At 45.7% G+C, this 25,267-nt stretch overlaps 2 protein-coding genes across 12 annotated transcripts; one reads left to right on the forward strand and one right to left on the reverse strand.

Annotated features, from left to right (window-relative positions):
- The first annotated feature begins 120 nt into the window (after positions 1 to 120).
- Positions 121 to 19,310, forward strand: TMEM140 (transmembrane protein 140). The gene is made up of 2 exons (XM_025378859.1): positions 121 to 374; positions 17,525 to 19,310. The coding sequence occupies exon 2, from the start codon at positions 17,549 to 17,551 to the stop codon at positions 18,095 to 18,097; it is 549 nt and encodes a 182-aa protein (XP_025234644.1). The 5' UTR covers positions 121 to 374; positions 17,525 to 17,548; the 3' UTR covers positions 18,098 to 19,310.
- CYREN (cell cycle regulator of NHEJ) lies at positions 18,883 to 24,220 on the reverse strand. Of its 11 annotated transcripts, none has more exons than XM_025378860.1 (4): positions 23,747 to 24,220; positions 21,872 to 22,141; positions 20,827 to 20,902; positions 18,883 to 19,971 (listed from the first exon to the last, which is right to left on the reverse strand). In XM_025378860.1, the coding sequence occupies exons 2-4, from the start codon at positions 22,006 to 22,008 to the stop codon at positions 19,705 to 19,707; spliced, it is 480 nt and encodes a 159-aa protein (XP_025234645.1). In that variant the 5' UTR covers positions 22,009 to 22,141; positions 23,747 to 24,220; the 3' UTR covers positions 18,883 to 19,704. The 11 variants fall into 11 exon arrangements, with proteins under 11 accessions (XP_025234645.1, XP_025234647.1, XP_025234651.1 ...); XM_025378862.1 differs by having other exon boundaries at positions 23,728 to 24,220; XM_025378866.1 differs by having other exon boundaries at positions 21,835 to 22,141; positions 23,728 to 24,220.
- Between the last annotated feature and the right edge of the window lie 1,047 nt (positions 24,221 to 25,267).

The following is a 25,267-nucleotide window of genomic DNA, read 5'->3' on the forward strand; positions in this document are numbered from 1 at the left end:
TGGCTCTTTAAATCAGTTGGTTTGCCAGCTACAGTGTGAGTAAAGAGTATGTCATGATGCACAGTAAAAAGTTGTTTACATCCCTCATTTCTGAAAAGTCATGGGTCACTGACAAGTTAAGAAACGAAAGTGAAATCAGCTGATAGTGACATCAGTCAGAACAAATGTACCAAAGTTCAGAGAGCTGTTTACTAGGCACAACTGTGAATGCGAGAGGGCACCAGCTCAGAACTGCATCCTCCTGCCATTTCCCTTCCACTCCTCCTTTCTGGAGTCTGACATTAGAAAGCCAGCGAGGAGGAAGATTCAAATAACCAACCCTAATTTCCTGCTTCTCCTTTTCATTGTTCCTGTGGGCTCTTCACCTGCTTTCTGTAAGTACTGATCCTGCAAGCATCACAGCTTACCCAGACGTCCACTACCTTGTAAGACAATTTTGTTTTCTTCTCAGATATTTCACGTTCTGGCAATCCGCACAGGGGAACTCACTGGTTGTTCCGTATCTCTGACCTTCCCTCCCTCACGTCTGTATAATCTACATAATCTACCCCCTTTACTCTCTGCTCTCCTTCCTTCCACTCTGCAGCATCAACATGTGTAGCTCTGGCCTCAAAGATGATGAAAGTAAGGCCAGTGTAACTGGTTAGAAATGATGCAGGGCTGACTACGCACAGCAGAGTCTTGCACGCAGTGTGTACAAGGACATGGCTGTGGCTGGTGCGACACACTGTTCATCAGAAACAGGCAAACAAAAGCAGGTCACTGACCACCACTAACTAAACTACTATTCAAAGGTAGTTATGAACACATCATAAAACTTTAAAATACACACCGAAAATTAATATCAACAGAAAAACTTGTGTTCTTGCCTCAAAGAATAGGACCTAAGAGATGTTTAGATCTTATATTAGTTATTAGACCAGATTGCTTCTCATGCCCCAATGGAAATCTATGGTGGTATTTTAGTTCTCTTGGTGCATATTTTAAGAGATTTTTTTAAAATATGGGCTTAGTTTCGCTAATAACTTCCACTATGCTTCTTTGCCTATAAAATCAAAGGCTCCTTTGGAAGAGGGAAAAGATACATATTTCCTTCTTTTCTTCCCTCATGATAACTGAAGAGCATTTTTCAATATCAACTTCCCATACCACCTTCCCCAAAATCTCAGGTCTGAGACTCGGACCATGAGATATTTTTTCAATCTTGCACATATTCCCCTTTCTCAACTTTCTTTCCAGCTTAGTCCCTGCTTTATCTAATTACTAAGGTTGTTTTGATTGTCTGTTTTATAAATTTATTTTTTTATAAATGTAGCCCATAATTCTAAAAATATTTTAATGCAAATAGAGAAGAACAATTGCCTGTAATGTGACTACCCAGAGCTACCACAGCTAACATTAACATTTTCAAATACTTCTTTAGTCTCTTTCTCCTATGCCTCTTTATATGGATGTAGGCACACTATGTAGAGTGATTTTATACCTGCTTTTTCTAAAAGATGCATAGTATTTTATCCTTGATACGTCATAGTTGACTTCTAATATTGGACTTTCCAGCCGCTTCCCATTTTGTGCCAAAAGTAATGCTGTGCTGAACATTCCTATGTATAAATTATCGACTGGATTTCTGATTGCTATCTTAGGATAGATTTATAAAAGTGGGCCAAAGAGATATGACTGTTTTTAGGGTTTTTAATGTGTATTGCCAGTCTGCCTCCTTGAAAGTGTGTACAGATGTTCACATCCACCATCACTGTGTGAGAATGCCAGTTTTACCGTAGACTTTTGGTATCATCAAGTGTTTTTACCTATAGTGTTGACAGGGAAACTCAGGTTACTTTATTTGGCGTATCTTTAAAAAAGTTACAGAATTTTTTTTTCATGTTAGTTAACTACTTTGCATTCTTTGTGAATTATCTCTTCATATTTGTCCATTTTTAATGAGGTTTAATGTTTTTTCAGTTTGCATAAACATTTTAAACGTTAAGTACATTAGTCATTTCATAGTTGTGATAGGTATTTTCCATATGCTCATTGATTTTTAATTATATTTATGTTGGTTTTGGTGAATAGAAATCTAGATTTTAGAATAGTTAAACCTGTGCAATTCTTTCTTTGTAGTTTCCATTTGCTCTTAAGTTCCAAATTTTATTTTTCACTCATAAATCAAATATATCCTTTTTTCCAGATCTTTGATTCTTTTTATGGTTTTACCTTTCACTCTTGGATCCATGTGAAATTTATTTCAGTATGTGGAGTGAGATGAGGACCTAAAATAGTTTTATTTCTCTTTTCTAGTTAGCTAATCAACTGCTTCAACATTAGTTAATGAAGAACGCTTTCAGGACGCAAAACAAATGTCTCTTCTGAAGACAGGCTTTCCCCGACCCTATAATCTAGTCATCACTTCCTCCTGCCAGTTTCTCTCCCTCACTCACCCTGTTTATTTCCTTCCCAAAGCTTTTCAAAAAGTATAATTATCTTTTAAAAAACAGCTTGGTGTTTGCCTTCCGAACTAGAGTACAAGCTCAATGAGAGCAGGCACCTGGTTTGTCCTGGCACTGATTCCCCGGGGCCTCTGATTCAGGCAGTCATCCAAAATGTTTCACTAATAGAGTTACAAGATGAAATGCTGACCCCATCAGTCGAAGTGAGTGGCAAATTGCCTTTGTAATTGCAGAAGAGAGGGCTGGAGCAGGAAAACTAACCATTGACAGCCAAAGGCAAGGCAATCACTAGTTTCTGGTACTACTGATTCTCAAACGCTGAATCTTGTGAATCTTAGCTGCCCATAAACTGGACCATGGACTCCTGCCAACAGAAACCAAATGAGATTAGCTGGGCGTGGTGGCGGGAAGCTGAGGCAGGTGAATTGCTTGAACCCGGAAGGCAGAGATTGCAGTGAACCAAGATGGTGCCACTGCACTCCACCCTGGGTGACAGAGCAAGACTCTGTCTCAAACAAACAAATTAGGATGGGTCATTTGCAGACATTTTCTCATTTTTAAGGATCTTCTTCTCCCTCTAAACTTTTTGTAACCTTTGTACCCACTTGGATTATCTGCTAGTGAGAGCTAATAATCAACAAAACAATTGCACAAATAGCAAGTTAACTAATATTAATGGAATCATTTAAACAGCTATCTCAGTGGCTTGTTAACCGGGTGCCTGGACTCATGCTTCTGACTTTATGTTACAGTCTCATGGTATAGTCCTATTTCATCTGATAAAGCTGTTTTATTTACATGGAATAATTAAGTAAATCAAAACATCACAGCATTCATAAAAAACTTGGTGGTTGGGATGGCTGTCCACAGAAAATACTGTGAAATCCAGGAGCTGCCACCACCTATATACACTGTTGAAAAACACTGCAGTAGCCCTGTTTTGAAAAAAATTAGAACCTGGACTTCATGTTTCTGTCAAAGGAAAAATGACGCATTTCCCTTTCTTCTTCCCTTTTTATTTTTGTGACAGCCACACCCAAACCATGAACACAATGATCTTCAATGTGTTCCACCAGAAATATTTTAGCCAGGACTGGTGGCCTCCGACAAGTAAACCTGCACCCTTGTTCTATGCCCTGGCAAGTTCTGTTGCCCTGGCTTTATTCTGCTAACATTTCCTTCCCAGTTCTCCTCTCTCCATTCAGGCGACACACCCAACCATCTCTACCTGACTCTCCATCAATTCCCGTTTACCCCCGAGCTATTGCTTCAGCATCATGACCAGACCAGACACATCGACCCAGTTTGTGTCAGACCCCAGGCCCTCTGTATATGAGTGAACTTCCTTCAGTCTCAAAACAGCCCATGAGGAACGTGACAACTGACGCATCACAGATGAGGATGTGAGGCTCAGGCTGGCTATGTAACTTGCCAGGGTCACATGACTTGTGAGTGGCAGAACAGCGACATGCTCCCAGGTCTTCTGGCTCTAAAACCCATGCTCCTTACCACCACACTGTGCTACCTCTCAACAGGGCAGCTGCATCCTGGAGTCATCACAACCAAACATAAATGAGGCCAGCTTCCTAGAGTTCATCTCTGGGAATGAACCCTGGCACTATTTGTCTTCCTAGAATTTCACTACTGTCAAGCTGGTAGCCTGGGCTTAACTTCTCTGAGCCTCAGTTTTCTCTCTATAGTAGTAGTAATTTAAATAATACTTACCAGGTCATGTTCTAAGTGTCATGCACAAATTACTTCATTTAATTTCCATAACATCTACAAAATAAGTTATATAATTAGAGCCATTTTACAGATGAGAAATCTAGGCAGAAGGATTTTAAGTAACTAAGGTCACACAGCTGGTGAATGGAAGAGCAGGGTCTTGAACCCAGAAGCCATAGCTTCAAGGTCCATGCTTAGAACCAGTATTCCACACTATCTTCACTACGTCAAATGGGAACAGTGACAATAATGTCCACACAAGGGTGTTGTGAAGATTAAATGAGTAAATGCATGTAAAGGGCCAGGCCTCCACTTAGAGGTAGATCCTCACGGTGATTAACAATGCAGCCTGACAGGTTCCACCATTCACTGGCTATGCAAACTTGGGCAAGTTACTGACCCTCACTAGGCCTCTTTTCTTCTCTGGAAAATGAAGATGAAAACATAACTCTACCCCACATGGTTATAAGAAATTAATAAGATAATACCTGTTAAGTGCCTAGCACAAAGCCTGGCATATAGTAAATTCTCAAGAGATTTGAGGTCTATTTTTAATTATTAATAAGTTCTCACTAAAATTAGATTCCTTCTCAGACACTTTCCACTGATCAAAGTGTCTTATCAAAGCAAGTTCTTCCCTCCCTGGTCCCCTTTGGCTTTCTGAAATCATTATGAAAAGAAAGGCCCTAGGAACCCAATAGCTTACCTGGTTTTTTCTTTTAATATTCTACTCTGCAAAATCTGCAAAGTGTGTAATGTTTAACAGCAGCAAAATTAAAACATGTAAGTTCCATGAGGCAGTCCTCAGGGCCATGATAGCAACTGCTGCTGGTGGTGCCCGGTGGGGAAGGGGCTGCCAAACTATGCATCTGACCAAGGACTAATATCCAGAATCTACAAGGAACACAAACAACTCAACAAGAAAAAACCACCCCATTAAAAAGTGGGCAAAGGACATAAACAGACATTTTCCAAAGGAAGACATACAAGTGGTCAAGAAACATATGAAAAAATGCTCAACATCACTAATCACCAGAGAAATGCAAATTAAAACCACAATGAGATACCATCTTACACCAGTCATAATGACCATTATTAAAAAGTCTAGGCCAGGCGTGGTGGCTCATGCCTGTAATCTTAGTGCTTTGGGAAGCCAAGGCGGGCAGATCATGAGATCAGGAGATTGAGACCATCCTGGCCAACATGGTGAAACCCCATCTCTACTAAAAATACAAAAATTAGCTGGGCATGGTAGTGTGTGCCTATAGTCCCAGCTACTCAGGAAACTGAGGCAGGAGAACTGCTTGAACCTGGGAGGCAGAGGTTGCAGTGAGCTGAGATCACACCACTGCACTCCAGCCTAGGCGACAGAGCAAGACTCCATCTCCAAAAAAAAAAAAAAAGTCTAAAAACAACAGATATTGTCAAGGATGTAGAGAAAAGGGAATGCTTATACACTGTTGGTGGGAATGCAAATTAGTACAACTTTTAGGGAAAACAGTATGGAGATTTCTCAAAGAACTGAAAATAGGACTACCATGCAATCCAGCAACCCAGGGTATCATATTTATTGATTTGCATATGTCGAACCATCCCTGCATCCCTGCAATAAATCCCATCTGATCATAGTGTATTACCTTTTTGATGTTCTGTTGAATTGGATTTACTAGTATTTTGTTGAGGATTTTTGCACCTACATTCATCAGGGATGTTGGGCTGTGTTTTCATTTTCTGTTGTGTCCTTGTCTGGTTTTTGGTATCAGGGTGACCCCGACCTCAGAGAACGAGTTAGGGAGAATTCCTTCCTCCTTGATTTTTGTAATAGTTTCAGGATTATTCATATTAGTTTTTCTTTGTATGTTTGGTAGAATTTGGCTGTGAATACATCTAGTCTTAAACTTTCTTGGGAGTTTTTTTATTATTGAGTCAATCTCACTACTCGTTATTGGTCTGTTTATAAGTTCTGTTTCTTCCTGGTTCAATCTTGGGGGTTTTTGTGTTTCCAGGGATGTATCCATTTCCTCTAGTTTTTCTAGTTTGTGAGCATGTAGTTGTTCATAATAGTTCTTGATGATCTTTTGTATTTCTATGATATCAGTTGTAATGTCTTTTTCACTTCTGATTGTGTTTATTTGGATCTTCTCTCTTCTTGGTTAGTCTAGCTAGTGGTTTATCAATTTTGCTTATCTTTTCAAATAATCAGCTTTTAGTTTCATTGATCCAAAGAACTAATAAATGAACTTTTAGTTTCATCGATCCTTTGTAAATTTTTTGTCTCTATTTCATTTACTTCTGCTCTGATCTTTGCTGTTTCTTTTCTGCTAACTTTGGATTTGGTTTGTTCCTTTTCTAATTTCTTGAGCTGCAATGTTAGGTTGTTAATTCATGATCTTTCTACTTTTTTGATTTAGGCATTTAACGCTATAAACTTCCCACTAAGCACTTCTTTTGCTGTAACCTGCAGGATTTAGTACTATGTGGTTTTGCATTCATTTCAAAGATGTTTTTAATTTGTCTTAATTTCTTCATTGACCCAGTAATTGTTCAAGAGCATGCTGTTTAATTTCCATGTATCCATATAGTTTCCAAAGTTCCTCTTGGTATTGATTTCTAGTTTTATCCTACTGTGGTCTGAGAAGATAACTTGATATAATTTCAATTTTTAAAAAGTTTGTTAAAACTTCTTTTGTGGCCTTACATGTGATCTATCTTGGAGAATGTTGCATGTGCTGACAAAAATAATGTATATTCTGTAGTTGTTGGGTAGAATGTTTTATAAGTCCATTTGGTCTAAAGTTCAATTTAAATATAATGTTTCTTTGTTAATTTTCTGTCCCAATGATCTGTCAAGTGTTGTGAGTGTAGTGTTAAAGTCCCCTACAATTATTGTATTGCTGTCTACCTCTTTCTTTGGTGGTATTTGTTTTGTGAATCTGGGTGCTTAAATGTTGGGTACATATATATTTAGGGCTGTTATATCCTCTTGCTGAATTTATCCCTACGTCGTTACACAATGACCTTCTTTATCTTTTTTTTCTTACTACTTTTAATTTAAAGTCATCTGTTTTATCAGACGTAAGTATAGCTATGCCTGCTTGCTTTTGGTTTCTAATTACATGGAATATCTTTCTGCACTCCTTTGTTTTCAGTCTATATGTCTTTATGGCTAAGGTTAGTTTCTTGTAAGCAACATGTAGTTGGATCATGTTTTTTAATCCATTCTGCCAATCTGTATCTTTTAAGTGGAGCATTTAATCCATTTACATTCAAGGTTAATATGGATCTGTGAGACTTTGTTTCTGTTATATTATTGTTTTCAAATTGTTTTATAAATTGTCTTTGCCTTTTTGACTTTGTGTTTTGATGAATTTCTGTCATATTGCCATTTGATTCCTTTCTCTTCCTTTGTATGATTGTTTTATACAAACTATGAGTTTTATATTTCTGTATGTTTTTGTGATGGTGAATGTCAACCTTTTGGCTGGGCATGGTGGTTCATGCCTTTAATCCCAGTGCTTTGGGATGCTAGGCAGGGGGATTAATTGATGCCAGGCAAGGGGATTAACTGATGTCAGGAGGTCAAGAACAACCTGTGCAAAATAGCAAGATCCTGTCTCTACAAAAAAATTAAAAATTAACCGGGCATGGTGACACGTGTCTGTAGTTCTAGCTACTCAAAAGGCTGAGGCAGGAAGACTGCTTGAGCCCAGGAGGTCAAGGCTGCAGTGAACTATGATTGCACTACTGCATTCCACGTTGAGTGACAAAGCAAGACCCTGCATCAAAAATAATTAAAAACACCATTCATTTCAATGTTTAAGATCCTTTTGAGCATTTCCCGTAGTACCAGTCTAGTGGTGACAAATTCCCTCAGCATTTGCTTGTATGGGAAGGACTTTATTTCTCCTTTCATAAAGCTTATTCTGGCAGGATACAAAATTCTTGGCTGACAGACACTTTGTTTTTTTGTTTTTTTTTTTTGTTTTTTTTCTTTAGCACTTTGAAAATGCCATCCCCTTGTCTTCTGGCATGTAAGGATTCTGCTGAAAAGTCCTCAATTAGTCTGATGTGATTTGGGATTTCCTTTATAGGTGACTAGTCACTTTTGCTGATTTTAAAATTCCTTCTTTCACTTGACTTCAGACATTCTGAATATGCCACGGTGAGGTCCTTTTGCAGTGTATTTTCCTGGGGATCACTGGGCCTCCTGTATCTGGATGTCTATTTCTTTAAATATGTTTTCCAAACTTTCTAATCTCTCTTCCCCTTCAGAAATACCAATAATTCATAAGTTCAGTTACTTCTTGTAGTCCCAGAAATCTCAAAGGCTTTATTCATTCTTTTTTTATCCTTTTTTCCTCATTTTTGTCTGACTGGATTATTTCAGAAGTCCTGTCTTCGAGTTCTGAGATTCTTTCTTCTGCTTGGTGTAGTCTACTATTGGAGTTTTTGAGCATATGATGTATTTCCTTCAATGAATTTTTCAGTTCCAGAATTTCTGCTTGTTTTTATTTAAGATGTCTATCTCCTTGATAAATTTCTCATTTATATCCTGGATTAATTTTCCGATTTCTTTGTATTAGTTTTCAGATTTCTCTTGTACCTCATTGAGCTTCTTTAAAATCAATATTTCGAATTCTTTATGTGGCATTTTGAAGAATTCTCTTTGATTGGGATCTGCTGCTGCTGGACAGTTGTTGTGGTCCTTTGATGATTGTTATGGTTTGACTGTGTCCCCACCCAAATCTCAACTTGAATTGTAGCTCCCATAATTCCCACATGTTGTGAGAGGGGACCCAGGTAATTGAATCATGGGGGCTGGTCTTTCCCATGCTATTCTCATGATAATGAATAAGTCTCATGAGATCTTATGGGTTCATCAGGGTTTCCGCTTTTGCTTCCTCCTCATTTTCTCTTGCTGCCACCATGTAAGAAGTGTGTTTCACCTCCTGCCAGGATTCTGAGGCCTCCCTTGCCATGTGGAACTGTAAGTCCAATTAAACCTCTTTTTCTTCCCCGTCTCAAGTATGTCTTTATCAGCAGTGTGAAAATGGACTATTACAATGGTGTCATATTTCTCTGCTTTTACATGTTTCCTGTATCCTTTCATTGATTTCTTTGCATCTGATGTAGCAGTTGCTTGTTCCAATTTTTTGAAATTGCTTTCATAAGGGGGAATTTTTTCCTGAGGATGTATGTATGTTGTTGATTAAGATACTTTGACTTTGATTTCGGATGCCTGCAGCAGTGTGATCTTTCTATGACTTCTTCGGCAGTACCTAGGGTCAGTGGTCTCTGTGATTTCCTCAGTGGGATAGAGTACAGTAATTAGCTGAGACTAAGTCCCCAGAAGTTTAGCTGGGGACTTGGATGCCAAGTTGGATGCCTTTGGGCCTGAGTGGTGGCAACAGTGGGGTCAGTGTGCCATTTTTAGTCCCCACAGCAGCTTATGCTGGCTCTGGTGGTTAGTGGGTCCTGGAGGTCTGATTCTTGGGCCTCCACATGGCTTGCTTAGAAGCTAGTAGTGGGAGTGGTGAGCCTAGTGTGTGGGCATGATCTCTAGCCCCTGAGCAGGTGGTGTCATGTGAGTGATGGCAGTAGCAGCGTTAAAGCAGCCAACTGGGATCCAAGCAGTCCATGTTGGTGTTGCTGGAAGCTGTGATGGGTTGGGTGAGCTACTCCCCAGTCTCACAGCCACCTGTAGCAGGGTGATGGGCATTGTTCTAAGTGTGCTTAGGAGAGCTTGGTTTTCCCTGTCCCTTTCCTACCTGGGTGGCAGCTGCAGCCACATTGCCTCACATTCAGATTGATTGTGAATCAGCATTAAACTCTCAAAACGGTGCCAGCTGTGGGCCTGTGACCAGAGAAGGTGGGGCCCCTCTCAGGTGAGCAGCATGGGCAAGAAACTGTAGGGAGTGTGGTCTACTTGAGTCGGTCTCATAGCAACCTGTAGCAGGCACTGGGTATTGTCCTAGGTATGTGTGGGAGAGCATGGATTCCTTGTCCCTCCTTGGCTGGGCAGCAGCTGCAGCCACATCAAGTTGAACTCATCAATAAGTGGTGTACAACCCAGCATTAAACTCTCAAAATGGCACCTTGGGCCTGTGACCAAGAGGGCAGGGCTCCTTCCAGGGAGGCAGCATGGGCAAGAAGCTGTGGGGAAGGAGGTCTGCTCGGATTTCAGTCTCAACAGCAGCATGTTGCAGAGCAGTGGGTATTGACCTAGATGCGCATAGGTGTAGGGTCCAGCCCCGTAGGGTCAGTGGGTTTTTCTCCCCATGTGCGGAGATGAGAGATTGTAGAAATAAAGACACAAGACAAAGAGATAAAAGAAAAAACAGTTGGGCCCAGGGAACCACTACCACCAAGACACAAAGACCAGTAGTGGCCCTGAACACCAGGCTGTGCTGATGTTTATTGGATACAAGACAAAGGGGCAGGGTAAGGAGTGTGAGTCATCTCCAATGATTGACAAGGTCACGTGAGTCACATGTCCACTGGACAGGGGACCTTCCCTGTCTGGCAGCCACGGCGGAGAGACAGAGAGCGAGAGAGAGCGGACACAGCCTACGCCATTATTTCTTCATAGTAGAGGTTTTTAGTACTTTCACTAATTTTGCTACTACTATCTAGAAGACAGAGCCAGGTGTACAGGATGGAACATGAAAGCGGACTAGGAGTGTGACCACTGAAGCACAGCACAGGGAGACAGTTAGGCCTCCGGATAACTACAGGCAGGCCTGACTGATGTCAGGCCTTCCACAAGAAGTGGAGGAGTAGAGTCTTCTCTCAACTCCCCTGGGGAAAGGGAGACTCCCTTTCCCAGTCTGCTAAGTAGCAGGTGTTTTTCCTTGGTACTGACGCTACCGTGAGACCACAGTCCACTTGGTAATGGGCATCTTCCCAGACGCTGGCGTTACCGCTAGACCAAGGAGCCCTACGGTGGCCCTGTCTGGGAATAACAGAAGGCTCGCACTCCTGTCTTCTGGTCACTTCTCACTACGTCCCCTCAGCTCCTATCTCTGTATGGCCTGGTTTTTCCTAGGTTATGATTGTAGAGTGAGGATTATTATAATATTGGAATAAAGAGTAATTGTTACAAACTAATGATTAATGATATTCATATATAATCATATCTATTATCGATATCTAGTATAACTATTCTTATTTTATATATTTTATTATACTGGAACAGCTCATGCCCTCGGTCTCTTGCCTCGGCACCTGGGTGGCTTGCCGCCCACAACAGGACAGCCTGATTTCCCTGTTAATCCTTGGCTGGGTGGCAGCTACAGCTGCACCAGCCCAATCTCAGTTCCAGGGAGAGGTGCAGCCCAATATTAAACTCTCAAAATAGCAACTGGAGCCTGAGACCAGAGAGGGTGGAGCACCTTAAAAGCAAGCAGCATTGGCAACAAGCTGTGGAACACATGGGCCAGTCACATCTCGGTCTCACAGTAGCCCACGGCAGGGCAGTGGGTCTTGTCCTAGATATGTGTAGGATGGCCTGATTTCCCTATCCTTCCTTAGCCAGGAGGCAGCTGCAGCCTCATCAGCCCAAACTCAGGCTGGGAGGGGGATGCAGCCCAGCATTAAACTCTCAAAATGCCACTTTGGGCCTGGGATCATAGTGTCCCTCCCAGACAAGCAGTGCGGAAAAGAAGTTGTGGGGAGAGGCGTCTACTCACATCTGTCTCAATAGCAGCACACAGAAGGGCAGCAGACCCTCCCAGGGGGGCATGGGAGCACCTGCTCTCCTGTCTCCCTCCTTGGAGCAGCTCGGGAGCAAGAGCCATGTCTGTAGAGTCCCAGTATCTAAGCTCTCAAAATGGCACCCTGCTGAGGCTGCTCCAAGTTCAGATGCATGTGAGATTTTGTATTGGTTTCCTTTCTGGAGCAATGCCTCTGTGCAATGTTAGGCAGCTCCGAATGTCAGGCCCAGGCCCTGGCCCAGTGGGGTCAAGGTGTCCTTCCATGGCCAAGACTATAGAATTTTGTTTTGGAGCCCTAGGGGGTTCTCGCTTACTGTTTCCCCACATCAGGAGCCTCTCCCGACTCTCAGTCAGTTCCCAGCTGGGCAAGCTGCCTCAAACCCTCTCCTTACTTCTCATGTTTCCCGTATCTTTTATGGTTTATCCTAGCATTCTCTCCTAGACAATCTGTTCAAAATGGACCCACTTACTATTCTGGTTTCTCACCACGGTGGAGGCACATACTACCTGCGTTTAGATGGCTATCTTGATCCTTTTGAAAATTTCACTCTTTCAATAAGAACCTGACAAATACATTATTTAGAATTAAATGATACAATACTTGTGTCTCTTTCAGCCCCCATCCCATTCTCCCTTATTGGTATGAAAATGTTAGAGATGCCTAAACAAACAAACAAAAAAGCTGCCTTAAATTAATCTCCTGAGAATACTTTCCTTCTATTTCCCTAACTAGGAATTTGTGTCGCCTTTAAGCAGAAATCATCTCCCCTCTAAGGCCCTGCTCAGGCTGTGACTCTCGAGTGACAGTGGTCAAATTACATGCTGACCTGGAGTCTAAATCTGCATCTTGGTCCAGAGGACCTAGTGCAGGAAAGGATTATACTTTACTGTCACAACTACGATGGCAAAAAGCTAACAGCCTTTATTTTTAAAGGGTTCATACAGACCAACAAACAAAAACTGAAACTCAAAATTATTTATAAAATAGCAAAAGAACTGACAGCACTTCACAAAAGAAATACAAATGGTCAACAAACACTTGAAAATGTTAAACTTTACTCATTATGAAGAAAAACTATCACTGATTCATCATTTGTCATTATCAAAGAATAAAAGACTCAAGAATATGCAATACTGGGGAGGATGGGATGAGACAGGCACTCGCTGAAACTGCTGGTGGAAACATAAGTTGATTCACAAAAGTATTCACCATAGCATTCATAACATAACAAAATAATGTTACAAAGCATCTATGTATAAACCATAAACTTTGATACAGCTATCTGGAGCCCTTAAAATAGTGTTTAGGTAACATTTCTAGTTCACGTAGAATGATGTTCACGAAGTGGGATACAAACGTATATTTTATGTAACCCCAACAGTGTAAAACAATACTGTAAAAAGAAGTGTGCTGTTCACAGTGGTTACTTCTACGACCTGAAGTATAGATGACTTTTAGTCTTTTCTCTGCAGTTTCATGTATTTTCCAGTTTCCTGCAATCAGCATGTGTTATTTTATTATGAACAGGAAAAAGTTTATCTCAAAATGGTCACAGTGACTCAGCAGTCTCCCCTTTGCTCTCTGAAGGAAACACTGGCTTACCATTAAAGGGCATTTATAAGCTCATTGTGGTGGAAGTGTCATTATCAGGATTGTTTAAGAAAAGAAAAAAACAAAAACCAGGGTAGGCCTGGGGTTTCCAACCAAAGATCCATATGCTGTCATTGCACAAAGTTTAGGGAAAGAAGCGAGCACTAACCTTCACCCTCTCCATGCACAAGTTCCTGAAGTCTGTCCATAGTTCAATAGAAAGCATGGATGGGCCACGCCAGCACTGTGCTGAACACGCATGTGACATTAAACACAGCTCTCCCTCAAGCAGCTCTGCTGTCCTAAGATGTGTAACCAAGATTTGTACATGAAAGAACTCAGGGAGACTATGTAGCATTTTCATTCACTCATTTAAAAAAAAAAAAAAAGTGCCTACTGTGTATCAGAATAACAAAACAGATGAAGATTGTTCCTCAGAGATGTGACACTAGAGTGGAGAATAAATCCTAATTTAGAGCTAAACCAGAGTCTGGGCTGAAGGAGCCCAGGAATGTTCATGCTGCATGGATCGGACTTAGAGAAGCAAAAAGTAGGGTAGGAATTTAGGAGCTGGGGGGTGGCTGAGGATGGGCAGATGGGAATGTGTTCATACACAGCCTGAGCAGCTAAGCAGGTGCTGGACTGCACAAGGCAAGAGTGGAAGCTGGGCCTCACTAGAGAATTCCAAGTTCAAGTTCCAAGTCGCACCAGATGGTGGCGAGCCTCATAGGAGCTGGGACTGAATTTAAAAAGGTTGAGGGGCCACCACCTTCTCCATATGCCTGGTCCTGGGCTTCTTGGCTCGTTTTGTTTTGCTCTACATTAAAAAGTCAGTTGAGAGAAAATGAGGAAGTCAAAACAAAGGCTCCTGGCACCTGGCAGGAGCTGCCGCAAGGTGGCTGATGCAATCTCCCCCTGAGAAGCCACATTAATTTTTAAAAAGGGAGCTCTGTTTTCAAAGCAAAATGTTTAACAATTTTTTTTGGAACCCCAGTGTAACAGAATTCAAATGGGAAAAGTGAGAGGGAGTGTTTAAACAAAGGCATCCCCAAGTCCCTTCCCAGTTGGTCCTGAACAATGGAGGAAGTCAAACCTTCTTTTCCACAGCATGACGTCATAAATCAGAGAAGTCCTGGAAATCTATTCCACACCCTAAAATACCCAAACCCATTAAAAGCACAGATATAGGCTTTTACAAACATTTACTAAATAAGCAAAACCATAAAAAATATGTTCCCGATGGCAATTTTTCCCATACCATGGACTCAAAGGGTTAAAACTCCTTATCATCCCAGACTAATGCCACCTTTTCAGTTCCCAGTAAATCCTTCTGTAACAAGTATCATTGCTCCAAGAATCTCTCAACTCCATTCAAACCCAAGTCTTCAGACCCTTGGCCCTCTGGGGCCTCCAGAGCGTTTGAGAAACAGTGCCACCCAAGGCAGCAGCCAGGGCTTCCACTGGGACAGCCCCTCACTCCTCCACTCCGACTGTCCCCACTGGGCTCCTCTGGAGCAAAAGCCATGGGCAGGACTGGGCAGACTGCCCAGTGCTGCTGAGCCCAGAGCAGCGGCATCTGAGGGGAGGTGGTGGCAATGTGGACTCCACCTTTGCTGTACCCATAGGCCCCAGCTCTTCACTGACCAGGGTGCCCAGGTCTCTACCAAAGAAGTCGCTGGTCAATCTTTATTCTCATTTTTGGCATAGGTCCTTTGAATGGAGCCGCCCTCTCTCTCAGCCTGTTCCATGTTCTTTTTTTCCCCCACTTGGTCCCTTCCTGTAACAAATGCAGTGTGTGGAATGGGACAGACCTTCCAGTCAGCTCTGGGAAAGAGGAGGGGGCTTTTCCTCCAGAGGGCTCCCCTCAGAAGCTGATCATCAGGGCTGTGTAGTTTTCAGGTCCCTTTCCGGGGCCACCACTCATTTTGCTGCTGAACACCACCTGGGACTCCTTGCCGGGGCTTCCAGGAGGCCACTTGGTATCATGGCCCCAGTACCTCGTGCCTCACAAAGCTTGAAGCTCTGTGTTCCTAGTCACTTCCCGGTGTGAATGCTGTTGTATTAGTCCATTTTCATACTGCTATGAAGAGATGCCTGGTAATTTGTAAAGAAAAAGAGATTTAATGGACTCACATTTCCACATGACTGGGGAGGCCTCACAATCATGATGGAAGGCAAAGGAAGAGCAAAAGCACATCTTACATGGCAGCAGGCAAGAGAACATGTGTAGGGGAACTGCCCTTTATAAAACCATCAGGTATCATGAGACTTACTACCATGAGTACAATATGGGGGAAACCCATCCCCATGATCCAATTACCTCCCACTGGGTCCCTCCCACGATGTGGGGATTATGGGAACTACAATTCAAAATGAGATTTGGGTAGGGACACAGCCAAACCATATCAGCCAAACCTTATCCCATATTGAAAAATACACATATGTAAAGGTACAGTGTGCAGACCACTGTTTCAGAGGCCAACTGGACAAAGCCCTTCTGATTTAAAAAGGAGTGAAAAGAATTTTTTAAAAGAATATAACAAAGTCGGCACTTTCATATACAACTAGAGGGCCTATGATTAGCAAGTTTTCTGTAGGCCAGTTAGGCAGTATTTAGTAAGATCACTAAAAGATATTTCTACCCTTGATCCAATTATTGCACTTATAGGTAGATCACCTGAGAAAAATCAGATTCCAAACACGATTCACACAGCATCTTCACTGACCACTTATAATGGTGAAAAGTGGAAACAATTTGTCTAATAATAGTGTAATGGATGATTCCACATGAACTATTACATAGCCATTGCTCGTGTTTTTGAAGAATATTTAACAGCTTTGAAAAATGTTTACTAAATCTAGAGAAAAACATTACGTTCAACACCATGATTATGTAAAAATACATCAGCACAGGAAGAAAATATTGGTAGACTATTAACAGTGGTTTTATGTGTATGGTGGGATAAAAGGTTATCTTTTTTATTATTATTTAAAAAATATCTTCTGGCCAGGCATGGTGTAATCCCAGCACTTTGGGAGGCCAAGGTGGGTGGATCATTTGAGGTCAGGAGTTCAAGATCAGCCTGGCCAACATGGTGAAACCCATCTCTACCAAAAATACAAAAATTAGCCAGGCATGGTGGCGGGTGCCTGTAGTCCCAGCTACTCGGGAGGCTGAGGCAGGAGACTCGCTTGACCCCGGGAGGCAGAGGTTGCAGTGAGCCAAGATCACACCACTGCACTCCAGCCTGGGTGACAGAGCGAGACTCCACCTCAAAAACAAACAAACAAACAAAAACTTCTAAGTTTTCTATAATTAACATATACTACTATTGTCAGGAAAAAAATTGTGTTAGTTTTTAAAGTAATGAGTATATGATGGGATTTCATCACCAGGTGACATCTTGTCTTGACCCACTAATGAGTTCCCAGAGCACCACAGGTAAAATCAGAGTGCGTGTGTCAGTGGTCCTTGACCCAGGCTCACCTTCGAATGAGCTGCAGAGCTTCAGAAACACACTAGTGCCCAGCTCTAAGCACGGAAGTTGGGCTCTGATTGATCTGTGGCCCAGCAATGGGTAGTTCTTACAGCTCCCCAGGTGGTTGTCTCGGCAGCTGTGGTGAAAACCAATAGCTTCCTCCACCTTCAGGTCCCCATTAAGGGTGGGCCTTGCCCTTCACCTCAGTCAAAACCCACCTTCAAAAAAGAGGTGAGAAATCCCCTCACTGTTTCCAATGGTTGGTTGTATTTGGACTGAAGCAAAGTCTTTGGCTAAAGAGCACTTCACTCAGTTGAAGATGTTTCACACTTTCAAAGCTGCTTGGGAGAGACTTTTCCTCCTGACCTCAAATCAGAGGGCAGCTAATGACTTATTAGCAAATAGTTCCTGGCACGAGGTTACCTCAGATTTCTGGTCCTTGGCGGAGGGCAGGGTAGGGGGGAAGCTTGTCATGGGTTTATAAGAAATGCCAAAGGGAGAACATGAGCTTGTGAGGACACAGGGGGCAAGCGAGGCAGAGATAGACTGACTGCTGTGACCTCCCCACAGGTCCCCCCGCAGAGGGCAGGAGAGATGGCCAGGCCAAGGCCTCGGTGGGGCGACCAGCCGCTGTTCATGAGCATCATTGTCCTCACAGTTGTGGTCATCTGCCTGATGTTCTACGCTCTCCTCTGGAAGTCTGGGGACCTCATTGACCTGCCCAACCTGCGAATAGGCTTCTACAACTTCTGCCTGTGGAATGAGGATGCCGGCAGCCTACAGTGTCACCAGTTCCCTGAGCTGGAGGCCCTGGGGGTGCCTCTGGTTGGCCTGGCCCTGGCCAGGCTTGGCGTGTACGGGTCCCTGGTCCTCACCCTCTTTTCCTTTCAGCCTCTCCTCCTAGCCTGGTGCAATGGTAATGACAGAGAGTGGCAGCTAGCAGTGGGCTTCCTGGCTGCGTCCTCCATGCTGCTGGCCGGCGGCCTGGGCCTCTTCCTCTGCTATGTGTGGAAGTGGGTCAGGCTCTCCCTCCTGTGGCCTGGGTTTCTAGCTCTGGGCAGCGCCCAGGCCTTACTCATCCTCTTGTTAATGGCCACGGTTATGTTCTCTCTAAGGGCTTACAGTGAGCTTGAGAGCTGCTAAAGGCTTATGTGATTGCGAGGGTTCAGTTCCAACCATGGTCGGAGGTGGCACATCTGTTCAGCCATCTCATTTTATAGCTAACACTGATCTCCAGCTCCAGCAGATGGAACCTACTGCAGAGGAGGTGGGGCCCCCGTGTCAAAGAGGCCAAAGGGCAGCAAGGGCAGCCAGGGCACCTGCGGCTTCTTAGTATAGGCTTGTCTGTCCTTCACAACTTCCAAGGCTCCCAAGGACTCCCTAAAACCACGCAGCTCATTGTCATACCAATTCCTGCTTTAATTAATGGGTCTGAGCAAATCTTCCTCTAGCTTCAGGAGGGTGGGGAGGGAATGATTCCTGTCATGAGGTCAGAATTCCAGGCTGATTCACCAAATGCCAAACTGAAACCTAGCAAAGACTTATGGAAACAAATGAGGATATTAAAAGAGCGAGCACCTCAGTGCCTCTGGGGGCCTGCTTAAGGAGCTTCCGCTCAGCCCACGATGGTGAGTGGGCCACCATAAGCCGTCACTGGGATTCCAACCCCAGAGGTCCAGAAGTGATCTCTGAGTGACTCAACAAAGACAGGACACATGGAGCACAAAGACAAGCCTTGGTTGCTTCAAAGCTTCCCTGGACTTGAAGCCAGTCAGGGCAGAGGTATCCGCTGGCAAATCACTCCCATGATGAGACCCTGGAGGACACCAAATCCTCAGTGTGATCAGGACTGGACGGTTGCACACATACAAATGCTGCCACCCTCCACTTCTCAACCCGGAACTGGGAAAGACATTAACACAACTTAAGCACTGGGGAATTGTGTGTATTTTCCAGCACCTGCGCATTGGAAAACCTGTATGGCAAATGATTCACTCATTTATTCCTGTCCAAAGCCACACTGAAAACAAAGGCAGAAACATGTACTCTGGTGTGATCTCTTGTCCTTAGTGTCTCTTTTGGGCTCCTGTCCCTCTTGCTTTATAACTAGCTGCCCAGGAACCAAGGTACATGTGAAAGCAAGGTAGCAGCTTGGGGGAGGAGGCCTGTCTGGCTTACCAGTCCAAACACTGTGGCCTCAACCTCCCAAACACGGCAGAGAACTGTGGGCAGCTCGTTTGCTTTCTAGGCTGGCTGGAGAGGTGGGAGCTCATTGATTGACTCATGATGGAAACTATTTTTTAAACAGGCTTCCTCCAGGAGAGATCATGTGGACTAAACTAGTAATTCCAGTGCACCTGGCAGTGATCCTTTTCTTTGAAAAGTTCTGTCTCTTTGGTTCCAGTAAGTTGGACCACCAAATGACATCATTTTCCCTGGAACCTGGTGACTGACTAACACAGACAGTTGGGATTCCAGAGCCTCAGAGCTGGGAGAGGATGCAGTACATACAGCGGGATTCGAATGGGATCTTGTTTTGAGTCCTGCCTTCTGCACACTCAGAATGGCAGCCCGGAGGCCAGGAGTGTCCGGAGACTTCTGGCCTGACGTGAATCCACCAGGCCCAAGAAGGCACAAAGCTAGGAGCACAGAGAGCCCCATTCCCACAGGCGGGTGGCCCAGCAGCACCAGTGGAAGCTCAGCTGTCCTCCAGCTGCTCTCAGCAGAAAGTTGAGTGCACAGTTTATGCCCTAGCTGAAAAAGATCTCCCGGACGTATTTCAACACATCCTCTTCTTCCTCCTCCTCCTCCTCGGGGCTCCTGCGGCAGGCAGAGTTGGAATCCCCTGGCCTCTGGGAAGGGCTGAGGCCTGCAGCCAGTGCCTCTTTCCCACTGTCCTCTTCCTCACTGCTGCTCCCAGAACTTGTGTGAGGCGACACGGAGCAGGGAGGGCAGAGCTCTGGGTTATCAGCACCCACCAGGGCCGGCTGCTCGCAGGCCTTTTCCTTTTTGCGGCTCTGCGGAGTACAGGAAACGGCAGGCTCAACATACGTTTCATTTCCCTAACATGCTGATCTGTCTGTCAGTGACTCACGCAGGATGTATCCAGAAGCAACTACAAAGCCAGTGTGATCAGGCCAGGCAATGCACCCATATCCTGAGCACCTACCCTCTCTTCACCCCACTCCTCCCCACACCCCCTCTTCACAGCTCTTGAAGAAACCAGGACCCACTTGGGAGAGAAGCCAGCAGAGGCATGAGGATTAGTGAGGGGAAAGGAAAAAGAAATGGAAGAAACATGTCTAGAAGGGGCGGTGACAGAATGGAAGGAGCCCAGGATACAAAACCTGGGTGTGGGCCCATGCCTTAGCACTAGGAAAAGCCCCACACCACAGGGTTACTGCAAGGCCCAAATGACATCACACAGGCTGTCAAGGCACTGGGTAAACTGCAGAATGCTGTGCAACTCTGAGGCACTGCAATTATTACTGCAGGAAGCCAGGAAGCTCAGCAGCCTCTGCTCAGGAGAGGGGCAACGGTTAAGAAGTCACCTACCCAACTGGGAACCTTTCCAAGAACACAAACAGGTAAAGGCTTCATGTCCCATCCACATACACACTAGTGTGCAGTCACGCTCTCCCTAACACACGCATGCCCTCCCATGCATGTAGCCCCAAAGACTCACCCCGCGAGCACACAACCACATGGGGAGAGGCCTGGAGAACATGGCGACACAAGAGCAAGGCAAGTGGCAGGAGAAAGAAGAGGTAGCCTACAGCAGAGGGTGTCTCTCTTACTGACGGTGACCAAGGGCCTAGTCTAGCTTCTGCCCATGCAGAGTTTCTGGTCGTAAGAGGCTTGGCTGACTTTACCTCAATCAGGATTCCCAGAGCAACATCGACTATCTCGGCCTCATTCATGCAGTACACAGTCCTCGTCGCAGGGGGTCTGAAACAAAGACACGCAAGGCACAGATGACACAGACTCTCAGGTCTCACAAGGACAAAGAAAACAGGAGTAAGAGGGCCTCTTCCCGCCAACTTCCCACCACACAGGAGGCACCAGCACCTCTGAGCCGAGGAGCTTTCTCCGACATGGACACAATTTCCTTAGCCTTGCAGACCGGTGACTGGCACAGGGCTTCATGGAGGCAACACCGGGGTGCCTCCCACCCTCCACCAACCGCCCTACAAGGATCTGGAAGTAGGGAAGGGCTGCCGCCTCTGAAACACACACGTGGATGCAAGAGGAAGGGGACCTCAGGCCGAGGCTGCACTGAGAGGAACCTGAAAGCAGGACCAGACTTAGGGAAAGGCGGCAGCAGTCACATGGGAAGGCTGTCGGTCAGGAAACCTTAGAGGAGGAGGAGCCAGAGAGGGGGACACTGAGTGCTGGGGCCCCGCCCACTTGATGCTGCAGCCTGGAGACTCACCCCACCCCACACAATTACCGTCATTCAACTCACTCCTCAGCTCCTGACCGCTTGCTGGCCCCGCAGCTGCTGCTCATCTGTCCATCCCTAAAGGGCTGTCCACAGGAGGAGCAGGCACCACTCAGGAGAACAGACCCTACCACTGATCTTGCCCATCTGATGTTACCATGTTTGTTGTAAAGGAAGAGACTGGCATTTTGGACAACTGGCATCAGAGATTGGCTGACATAGAAAACCCATTGTGTGTGTGCTGACAGCAGAGCACTCACCAGTGCAGAGGCAGAAGCGGGTGCCTGTCCTCGAGGTTTAACCTGTTTTGCCTCCTGCCCACAGCCCCTCCACCTCCTAAAAGCTCAAGAGATGATCAGACTGAAACACCCGCCCATCTTGCTGTTCTGCCTACGCTGGAAGACCTGGCCCAGGTCGTGGAGGTCCCTGCTCCACTCGCCAGATTCGCAGGAGTCATCTGACCAGGGTTGTCGCACCTTGCTGCTGCCACCAGCACTGCTGCCATTCTCATCCTCTTGGGGGCCTTCGCTGGTGCCACATTCTTGGTAGCCACCTGGGCTGTCAGCCATGAGGGAAGGACCCTCTTTTTAGTCTCGGATTGTAAGGTTTCCATCTCTGTACCTTCTCACAAAGAAAAGTCAGGGCCAAAGCTTAATGACCTTTTTATCAGAAAGGTAAATCCCGTTCTCTGGTCACACCCGGAATTACAGGTCCATTTGTCCTCAGTGGGAGTTGATCTTTGATTCCTACAAAGAACAACAAAGTTCAGTGAATTCCAATACCTCCAGTCATCAAGCAGTTACCGGTCGGTGCAGGGCAGGCCAGAGGTGACCAAAAAGTGAGCAGGGCCCAGGAGACTCAGACGGCCATTCACAGACATCAGGCAGATGTGATTGTGGGCATGAGAGCGGCTCAGGAGAGAGCCCTCTGACCTCCGCAAAGCGGTGCCCCCCACAGGCAGCCAGAGCCAACCAGAGCTACCTCCTGCAGCCTCTGTGCTGACTGACTCAGCACAGGAGGAAAGGAAGAGGCGGAGGCCCCCAATGTTCCTCCTCATTACCACCCCAAATGCCAGTCCTCGGGGTGCCCAGCCCATCCAATCCCTAAAATACCTCTTAATGGCCTCTCCCTCACCGGGTCAACTCGATTTCTCCACTCTTCTGTGGTGGCTCAGTTACATGAAACTGAGGGCATTTTATTTCACAATCAAGTCTCATTGGCCAACACCCCGCCCTTAAGCTAAAGATATTTCTGATTGGTCACACTTGAACCAGCAACAGGGGCCAGGAAGCATAACTGTGCCAGTCTGTAGACTCTGAAGCCCACGCCAGACTCTGATCTAGTTTGGCCTCTCTTCTTCCTATCCCAATTGTTCTGCCTCCACTCTGCAGTCCTGGAGCTCAGTCCTCACCCAGAGAGATGGAGTTGTGACTCAGAGGGCCTAGGTCTCTACCTTCCACTTAGGAATCAAGCCACAAGCTCCTGAAGCAGAGGTATGCCCAGAAAAAAGTAGTCAGCAATAGTCCTCTCTGAATCACAATTTGATAATGTATTGCTCATTCAGATGGCTGTTTTCAACTTAAGAAAAAATATTAGCAGGCCCTCCTCCTAACCTGTATGGCCACAGGGCACACCTTTGCCAATGCCCCCTCATTTCTGTCAAAACTCATTGATATTAGTGACTCCTACTCCCTAAGGCGCCTCCCAAGTGCACTGCTGCAGTCTATGTGGACAAATTTAGTTCACCCTGGGGTGCATATTAAGTACATTTCGCAAACGAGGAACTGAGACTGAGTTAACTTGCAGAAGATCACAGAAAAGTTTGAAATCAGCTGGTTGGATTCGCAGCCAGGTCCTGCAGACTCCAGACCCCGCGCCTCCCCGCCCTGCTTCTGGGCCGGAAGGGCAGGCCGCAGCACCTTCCAGAAGCCGGGTCTCCGGGGCACCGCGCTCGCGGACAGACCTCAGTCCCATGCCGGCCGTTCCCTGCCTAAGCGGAAGGGGGCCCCCGCGGGAACGCGATGTGATGCCGGTTCACAGCCCGCCCTCGCTCTGGGGGCCGGTACCCGCCGCTGGACCTGTGGGAGGCCCAGAGAGCCGGTGACTGCGGAGGGGAAGGCGGGGGCGAAGCACCGCAGGGGCCTCGCTGACCCTGCCGCACGCGGGTCAAGGCTGCACCGGCTCCTTCCGACCCGAGGGACGGGGCGCTCCACCCGCCGGCTACTGGCTTCCCTGCTCTCAGGTTCCCTCTCTCCACTTCTTGTGCCCCTTCTTAGCTTCCAGAGCGGAGCCAGGAGGCAAATTCCGAGCGGTTGTGGGACCCGCGCCCCACCCAGAACTTAAATCCCCACCGTCTTGTCTGGCACCGGAACTCCCCGGACCTCCTCTGGCTGCCTGCCTCTTCCGGGCCCTGCGCGCTCCCGCTTCGTACACTTCCGGTCCTGGCGCGCTCCCGGCCCCCTCGGAGTCCTAGCACCTGGGACACTTCCGGCTCTGGGCAGCTGGCTCACTGGGAGGTCCACGGGCGCCCCCTGCTGGCACACGGTTTCCTGCGCACTGCGAACGCGAGCGAGGCAGCGCAGCGGGCCTGAGGAAAGTGAAAAAGTGTCCGTTCCTGGCCCCTGAAGTTAGCGGAAGGGAATGGGAGTGTTTTGGAAAGGCCTCCCGGGAATTCCCTTGGAAACCAGGTCGAAGATCCCTGCTGGGCCAGGCAGCCCTGGAGTGCTGGAGGAGGATGGGAGCCCGGCCTCCATTTGTTTTCCTAGTGAAGTGGAAAATTAAGAAGATAATAGAATAGCAGCATAAGTGTAGCAGGACAAGCCGCAGACAAAACTCCTCAGACACTGAGTTAAAGGAAGGAAGGGGTTTATTCAGCCAGGGCCATCAGTAAGACTCCTGTCTCAAGAACCGAGCAATTCCCGTCCCTTTTAAGGGCTCACAACTCTAATGGGGTCTGCGTGAGAGGGTCCTGGTCGATTGAGCAAGCAAGGGGTACGTGACTGGGGGCAGAATGCACCAGTAATGAAATCGGAACAAAACAGGATAGGGATTTTCACAGTGCATTGCTATACAATGTCTGTAATCTATAGATAACATAACCGATGAGGTCAGGGGTCGATCTTTAACCACCAGGCCCTGGGTGTGGCAACAGGCTGTCTGCTTGTGGATTTCATTTCTGCCTTTTAGTTTTTACTTTTTATTTCTTTGGAGGCAGAAATTGGGCATAAGACAACATGGGGGGGTCATCTCCTCCCTTATAAGTACTAATAGTAAAATTATAGTAAAAGAAATAAAAGCTCATAGAATGAATTGCTGTATTACCCAAAGCTGAAAAGAATTTCAGCCCTCCCAAAGTTAAAGGAGGATATTAACTGCCAGTCCCAAGAAACATTAACTGTATCTGCCCTTCAAATATTTTATGAGCTCTGTTAAGTTTGTGTTTTCTTTCCTCCCTGCACAGCTACAAGGTCTCACAGTGTGTCTGGAATTGACTGACTTCAAGAATAAAGCCACAGACCTCGTTGTGAGTGTAAGAACTTCTACAGTTCTTAAAAGATGGTGAATCCAGAGTTTGTTCTTTCTGACGTTGGGATATGTTCAGAGTTTCTTCCTTCCGGTGGGTTCGTGGTCTCACTGGTTTCACAAGTAACCTGAAACCACCTCCGCAGTGAGTGTTACAGCTCATGAAGGCAGCTTGGACCCAAACACTGAGCACCAGCAAAATTTATTGTAAAGAGTGAAAAAACAGAGCTCCACAAAGTGGAAGGTGACTGCAACTGGTCGCCACTGCTGGCTGGGGCAGCCTGCTTTTATTCTCTTATCTGACCCCACCCACATCCTGCTGATTGGTCCATTTTACAGAGCACTGATTG

This window comes from Theropithecus gelada, chromosome 3, assembly GCF_003255815.1.
Source record: "Theropithecus gelada isolate Dixy chromosome 3, Tgel_1.0, whole genome shotgun sequence".
In the NCBI taxonomy this organism is placed as follows: domain Eukaryota; kingdom Metazoa; phylum Chordata; class Mammalia; order Primates; family Cercopithecidae; genus Theropithecus; species Theropithecus gelada.